Source organism: Microtus ochrogaster, chromosome 16 (genome assembly GCF_000317375.1).
Source record: "Microtus ochrogaster isolate Prairie Vole_2 chromosome 16, MicOch1.0, whole genome shotgun sequence".
NCBI lineage: Eukaryota > Metazoa > Chordata > Mammalia > Rodentia > Cricetidae > Microtus > Microtus ochrogaster.
In genome coordinates this window covers 56,058,181-56,065,584 of record NC_022018.1, presented here as the reverse complement: position 1 = coordinate 56,065,584, position 7,404 = coordinate 56,058,181, and the positions used below count along the sequence as shown (strand labels likewise).

At 51.5% G+C, this 7,404-nt stretch overlaps 1 protein-coding gene across 2 annotated transcripts in view; it reads right to left on the bottom strand.

Annotated features, from left to right (window-relative positions):
• Nucleotides 1-240: 240 nt before the first annotated feature.
• Fgfr4 (fibroblast growth factor receptor 4) overlaps nt 241-7,404 on the bottom strand; it is a 15,269-nt gene continuing 8,105 nt past the window's right edge. For both annotated transcript variants that reach the window (XM_005355228.2, XM_013349188.2), the window contains 10 exons: nt 6,998-7,191; nt 6,770-6,915; nt 6,565-6,686; nt 2,671-2,781; nt 2,385-2,575; nt 1,857-1,979; nt 1,683-1,753; nt 1,296-1,433; nt 975-1,080; nt 241-862 (listed from right to left, as the gene is read on the bottom strand). In XM_005355228.2, coding sequence (XP_005355285.1) covers nt 716-862; nt 975-1,080; nt 1,296-1,433; nt 1,683-1,753; nt 1,857-1,979; nt 2,385-2,575; nt 2,671-2,781; nt 6,565-6,686; nt 6,770-6,915; nt 6,998-7,191 — 1,349 coding nt within the window. In that variant the 3' untranslated portion in view covers nt 241-715. The remainder of the gene's footprint in view (nt 863-974; nt 1,081-1,295; nt 1,434-1,682; nt 1,754-1,856; nt 1,980-2,384; nt 2,576-2,670; nt 2,782-6,564; nt 6,687-6,769; nt 6,916-6,997; nt 7,192-7,404) is intronic.

Genomic DNA, 7,404 nt, shown 5'->3' with positions numbered 1-7,404 from the left:
CTCACACCATGGTACACACAAGGATGGTTCTGGAAGGGTGGGTGCGTACCCACCTCTGGGTCTGCCATAGCACAGCTGGGGGTGGAAGCCAACTGAAGGCCTGGCACACATCCCTCAGTCTCTGTCACCCAGACAGAGCTCCCAGCACAGGGAGTCTTCCTACCCTATGCCCTGCCCCTCAGGGGAGACACCAGGCACACAGATTTATTTCAAAAAATAATTTATAAAAATGTTGTCTTCTGTGTTTTTCACAGGCTTCTACTCAGGGACACCAGAGCTGGTACTCATTCCAAGATGCTGGGACAGTGATGGGAGGTGAGGCTTGGGCCTGGGGTCAAGGAGGTCAGAGGACTCTAACCTCTAGGTAGTCTGGGCAATCAGAAAGGTTTGGGACAAAGGCTTTGTAGTCAGGCCTAACAAGCCCCTGAAATGGAAGCTAAGTGCCAAAGCCCAGAGCATGAAGCCCTAACAGTTAGCTTCGGTGAAGATAGGTCCAAGGGCGGGGCCAAGACCCTGAGACTAGAATTGAATTCTGGGTTGGGAACATAAGACTAGAGCAGAGGGCCTGAACTATGAACCTTAGGACCAGGAATGGGTCTCCCCAAAGCAGGGCCAGAGGATCTGGGGCAGCAGTAGCCTCAAGTCAGAGGCTGATGCTGCCAACAGGAGGCCCATTGCCACCGACCTACCCGCTCGTACAACATGGGGCCCCTGCTCACGTCTGCACTCCAGGGAGAGGGAAGGGGCTTGGCTCGAGTGGCAAGGGGTCGTGGCTGAAAACAGAGTCACTGGAGGAGCAGGTGCTGCTGGCATCCCCATTGGAAGGAGAATAGGGTCCAAAGGTCAGGCGGAGGTCAAGGTACTGCAAAGAGCAAAGCTGGTCAGCCTCCAGCCTCTGGGACCGATGCTTCGTGTTTATGTCACCAGGCCACAGGAGCGGTGGAGAGAGGGCATGGGACAGGAGTGGGCAGTACCTCTTCAGAGACAGCCAGCAGGACCTTGTCCAGTGCTTCCACCAGTTGCTTAAAAGTCGGCCTCTGAGAGGGCACCGCATGCCAACACTCCCTCATTAACCCGTACCTGGGGTTGAGTCAAAGAACTTATGTCTAGGGCAGAGCCGGGACTGTGGGCTCCCTGGGGCTCGGCCTCAGGGGCCTGGGAGGGATAAACAGAGCAATTCACTAGAGAGGAGACTCAGGACAACACAAGCCACGGAGAGAAAGAGGAGAGAGGCGAGTGGGTTGCTGCTCCGTGACCAGGGCCAAAGCAGGTTGGGCAGGGGAGGGCATCCTTACAACTCTGGGGGGCAGTTCGGGGGCCGGTCCATCCTGTGCCCCTCTCGCAGCAGTGAGAACAGTTCTTCCACAGGGATGCCAGGGTATGGGGAGCCCCCAAGGGTGAAGATTTCCCACAGCAGGATCCCAAATGACCACCTAGAGGTAGAAGTGGGGCTCAGCAGGGCCCAGCACCCTTCTTCCTTAAGGCTGTGGTAGAGGCCTCTGCAGTCATGATCCACCCTTGGAGACAGGGAGGGGCACTCATTTCTTTTGGAGTCTGGAGCTACATAGGTCCCAGGCCTAATCAGGGGGGCTCCTAGATCTTACGACTTTGGCAAGCGCCTTGGCTTTTTAGAGGGTGGGATGATGATAGCTGATATCTAAGACCCCAGCTCCCAGACTCACACATCACTCTGGTGTGTGTATACACGATCAAACAAGGCCTCAGGAGCCATCCACTTGACTGGCAGGCGGCCCTAGAGGAAGAAGGTGGGGACAATGGTGTTGCACAGGGCCTATACCTTCCATACCAGGCCCAGCCCCCACCTCATTCCCATGTATCTATGCCCTGCCCCTCACATTGCTGGTTTTCTTATAGTAGTCAATATGGTGGACGCCACGGGCCAGCCCGAAGTCAGCGATCTTCATCACATCGTCCTCAGTCACCAGTACATTTCGGGCAGCCAGGTCCCGGTGGATGCACTAAGAAGAGGGCAGGGGACTTCGGTATCTCAGGACATGTGTCTGGGAGCTGTGCTCAGCATTTCACAGTCAGTCCAGGGGCTAGGGTCACTCGCCCCCAAACAGACGAGCAATGAAATGGGCAAAGGCCTGGGCTGAATCCCCAGCACCAGAAGAAGGAAAAGAAGAAGCCCACACCTGCACCATGGCTTCATTTGCCTCGCCCTTGGGTTAGAGACTAGGTGAAGAGAGAATAGGGACATGCAGTGTTACAAGTGGGGACATGCAGAGTTAGCTGCATCTGTACGGAGCCACGTATAAAGGACAGAGCAGTGAACAGGGAACAAGGAGCCACCAGCATGGAAGCCGCGGAGATGGGGGAGTTAGAGTGGTCCAGAGCACACTAGAACTGTCTCTTGTCCACACCTTCCGAGACTCCAGGTACTGCATGCCTCGGGCCACCTGGTAGGCACAGGAGACCAGGGCTGGGAAGGAGAGTGGCCCATCACTGCTCCGAGGCCCGTCAGGGCTGAGGTCAGGGCCTGGGGGGCGCCGGGCACGGAGGAATTCCCGAAGGTTTCCCTTGGCGGCACATTCCACAATCACATACAGGGGCCCTACAGGGGGTAGGCATGGGCCAGGGGATGGGAAGGCTGGCAAGACTGTGCCTTTGCATCCCAACTGCCCGTCTGTATCCCAGCTCCTGCCCTACCTTCCTGAGTACAGACACCCAGCAGGTTGATGATATTCTTGTGTCGGCCGATTAGCTTCATCACCTCCATCTCCGACACCAGGTCTGCCAGATCCTTGTCGGAGGCATTGTCTGCAAAGCCAACAGCTGGGGTGAGGAAGCTGCCCTTCGGCTCCATAGAGCAGCATAGGGTGGGGCAGGCAAGGAACACTGGACCAGGGCTTGGGTGGATCCGGGCTGAAACCCTGCTGGGATGTGGGCCTTAAAAGAAGCCTTTTAGCCAGGTAGTGGTGGGGCACACCTTTAATCCCAGCACTTGGGAGACAGAGGCAGGCAGATCTCTATGAATTTGAGGCCAGCCTGGTCTACAGAGAGAGTTCCAGGACAGGCTCCAAAGCTACAGAGAAACCCTGTCTCGACAAACAAAACAACACAAAACAAAACAAAAAAGAGAAGCCTCTAAGAACTAGGGGTGTAGTTCAGCTTGTAGAGTGCTTGCCTAGTGTGAAGCCCTGCAGTTGGTCCTCACCGCTACATAAGACTAGGCATGGTAGAGCCCACTTCTGATCCTAGTACTTGATGAACAGGAGGCTAGCCTGGGCTACATGAGACAAAAAGCCCTCAAAACAATGAGCGTGTGTATGCGCCTGCAGGCGTGTGCATGTATGTGTGCGCATGTGTGTATTTAAAGAAGAGTCCATGAATTTGGAAGGGAGTGGGAAGCATGGAGGATTTGGAAGGAGGATAGAGTGAGGTGAAAATGATGTAAATGCGTACTCATGTATGGAATTCTCAAAAAAAAAAAAAACCAAAAACAAGTGCTTAAAAACAGTAATTCCACAGGTGTGGTGGCTCACACCTTTAATCTCCCATGAGTTTGAGACCAGACAGGACTATATATATATGAATGAAATCCTATTTATTTATTTATTTAGTCAAGGCAGTGTTTCTCTGTATAGCCCTAGCTGTCCCAGGCTGGCCTCCAACTCAGAGATCTACCTATCTCAGCCTCCTGATTGCTGGGATTAAAGACATGTGCCACTATGCCTGGCTCACATAATTCCTTCAATGGTCTGGGGAGATGCTCGGTGGATAAAATATTTGCTGCACACACAGAGGACCTGAGCTCAGGTTCCCAGCACCCACATAAAATCTGAGTGCAGCAGTACAACAGCCATGACCCTAACACTTGGGTCACGGAGAGTGTCAGCAGGTGGTAGTTAGAAGGTCAGCTAGTGCAGCTGAAACAGCAAGCTCCAGGTTCAGTGAGAGAGAGACTGTCTCAGAAACAAAAGGCAGTAAGTAATGGAGGACAGGGGGGGCTGCACACCCCCACCTGCCCATACGGACACACACCTAGCGCACACATACCTCACAGGTAATGGAGGACAGCGGGGGCTGCACACCCCCACCTGCCCACATGAACACACACCTAGCACACACATACCTCACAAGTTTCTCAACCTCTCTGAACCTTAGACTTGTCTTATATGAAGCAGAACATCTCACAGAAGTTGCAAAGATGAAACATGAAAGATCTTAAGGGCTGACCTTTCCATGAGGAGGTCCAGGGGATGGGAGAGTCAGAAGCTCCCAACCGGAAGGAAGTTGTGCTAACTGGTCCCTAGGAAGTACCCTGAGGTTTTGTTATCATCTGGGAAGGAGAGACTTCTATGACTTCCCTTAAGAAGACAGGACTAAGGACCAGGGACTAGGCCCCCAGGACTGACCTGAAGCCTTGGGACAAAGACATGATTCTTATCCTGGCCACACATCAATATAAAGGAACCTATTTCATAATCACTGCCTCCCAGAAAGTGCCAGCTGTCTCCAGCTGTGCATATGGAAGGAGGGAGGGAGGGAAGGAGGGAAAGAGAGCAATGCAGTGGTTGGGATTGTTCCTGCAAAGTGGCTGGGGATAGCAGCAACAGGTTCTAATGGGGGCCTAGCAAGATGACTGGGCCCAAATGGTATAATATTAAGCAGAAAGAGATTGAGTGAGCATGATATGATTTACACAGAACAAAACAAAACAATAAGCTGGGCAGTGGTGGCGCACGCCTTTGATGCAGCACTCCAGAGGCAGAGACAGGCAGATCTCTGTGAGCTCGAGGCCAACCTGGTATAGAGCTAGTTCCAGGACAGCCAGGGGTACATAAAGCAACTCTGTCTCAAAAAACCACCACCACCATCAAATATGTATATGTATATATAATAAATACAGAGGAAAACATGAAGGAGCTAACAAGGTGGCTCAGTGCAGAAGCCTGACAGAGTGAGGGTCCTGAAATGGATCCCACCAAGTGTTCTCTGAGCTGCCTGCACAGGATGGTGTGTGCTCACACATACCCACACTCACACACATAAGACAACAATATTTGCCTTAAATTCCAGCGCTTGGGAGGGAGAGACATGTGAATCTCTGTGAGTTCAAGTCCAGCCTGGTCTATGCAGCCCAGCCAGCACTGTATAATATGATATTGTCTAAAAAGCCATAAACTTTAGTTTCTTCTTCTTTCTTTTTTTTAATTTTTGTAAAGTTATAAACTTTGAAAAATAAAAGTAAAAGAGATTCCACTGGACGGATGCTAAGCGAATGCAGAACACTTTGGGGCATTGCTTGAGGTCTGGGCTTTACTCTCTCTGTCATTACTGGGGACGGTACGTCGGCCCTACACATTAAGCAAGACATTTAACCAGACCTCTTCATATTTTGGGAAAGGGTTTCACTAAGTTGTCCAGGCAGGGCTTGAACTCAGTCTGTAGCCTAGGCAGGCCTTGACTTTGCCATCCTATTGGCTTAATCTCCCAAGTACCTACAATTACAGCTTGTGTCCCTAGACCTAGCTTGGACCTTCCACTTATGGTTTTTTTAATTTAATTTAATTTTTTTAAGATTTAAGAAATGTAGAGCTCGGGGCTGGAGAGATGGCTCAGAGGTTAAGAGCACTGATTGCTCCTCCAGAGGTTCTGAGTTCAATTCCCAGCAACCACATGGTGGCTCACAGCCATCTATAATGAAATCTGGTGCCTTCTTCTGGCCTGCTGGCATACATGGAAGGAATGTTGTATACATAATAAATAAATAAAATCTAAAAAAAATTAAAAAAAAAGAAATGTAGAGCTCAATAAATATCAATAAAAATGTACAAAATTAAAAAGATGTATACACATACACACACACTTGCACACATACACACTTACACATAAAAATAAAACAAACCTCTAAATAAATAAATAAATAAGATTTGCTTTTGTTCATGTGTGTGGGGTGCCTTCAGAGGTCAGAGAGGATGTCAGAATCCCTGGAGCTGGAGTCACAGGTGGTTTTGAGTTGCCTGATGTGGATGCTGGGAATTGAACCCGGGTTCTCATCAGGAGCAGCCAGTGCTCTTAACGGCTCAGCCATCTCTCCAGCCCTGAGACTGGGACTTTTCCACAGACGGCTGTTCTACACTAAAGGTACAGACTTGGAGCGGGAGGAATATGTGATGATGGCACACATACGATATTTTAGTGGGATTGATGAGAATGAGGTGGAAGACAAAGAGATAGGAGGAGGCCAGAGCCTCAGCCATCACAGCTCTCATAGGGGTCATCACACAGTGGTTAACATTTACTGAGCAATCCAGGTGTCATTCCAGTCCTTGGGAGGATAAGGCAGGAGGATCACTGTGAGTTCCAGATCAGCCCAGGCTAGAGTGTGACCCAGCCTCAAGAAAACCAATTCCTTAGCCTGCACTAAAATTTACTAAGTCCCATGTACCAGACACATCCTATGAACTTCAGCCTGAGAGTTAATGGATCATTATTCATCCCTATAGAGACACAGGAGAGATTGGGGCTCAGAAGTCACTTGCCAAGGCCAGCAGTAGAGTTTGGTCCCAGCTGCCCTGCCCAGGTTGCCACGGATACCTTTCAGCATCTTCACAGCCACTGTGCTGGTTTGGTCGGGCTGAGAGGGGTCCATGCCGTATGCTTCTGCGCGAACCACTTGCCCAAAGCAGCCCTCGCCCAGGGGCTTTCCCAGCACCAGCCTGGAGATCAAGAAGGCCCATGCCTCAGATCTGTGGGTACCACGCTTGCATTGGCACCCCCATCTTTACCCTGGTTAGTATACCTGTCCCGGGGGAACTCCCAAAGTGGGTCTAGAGGTAGATCTAGATTCACAAGGCCCGTGAGCAAGGGCGGGCCACTGGAGGACAACCGGACGCCTCTCACCAGGGCCAGGCTTGATTTGCCAGAGGACCCCGACTCCAAAGAGAACTGCAAAGTAGGAGATTTGTTCTGCCTGCTGGAGTTAGGCCGAGAGCCATACAGGGCGGGGGCTGGGGGACAGACACAGTACCTGGCGCGCCAAAGGGAAACGGGACAGCTTTTGTACAGTGGCGGGCTGGCGGGAGTGGTGGCCGTGGAACGCTTGTCGGTGATAGACCCCAGCCAGCAGCAAGAGCACAGCCAGAGCCAGTGAGCCTGACACATAGAGGGTGATGTCTGTGTACCTGGCCTCAGACGCTGCTGCTGTCCACGTGACGTCCTCCTCTGTTCTTGCCGTCAGAAGTACATAGACAGAGAAACTGAGCGGTCAGTGTTCGGATTGATCAATCCTCCCCGCCATAGCTTAGGTCCCCTTAGCAACCAACACACATAGGGACACACGCACTGGAAAAGTGGCAGTAAAAGTCTTAGAATCCCTGAGGGTCGCCGGGCGGTGGTGGCGCACGCCTTTAATCCCAGCACTTGGGAGGCAGAGGC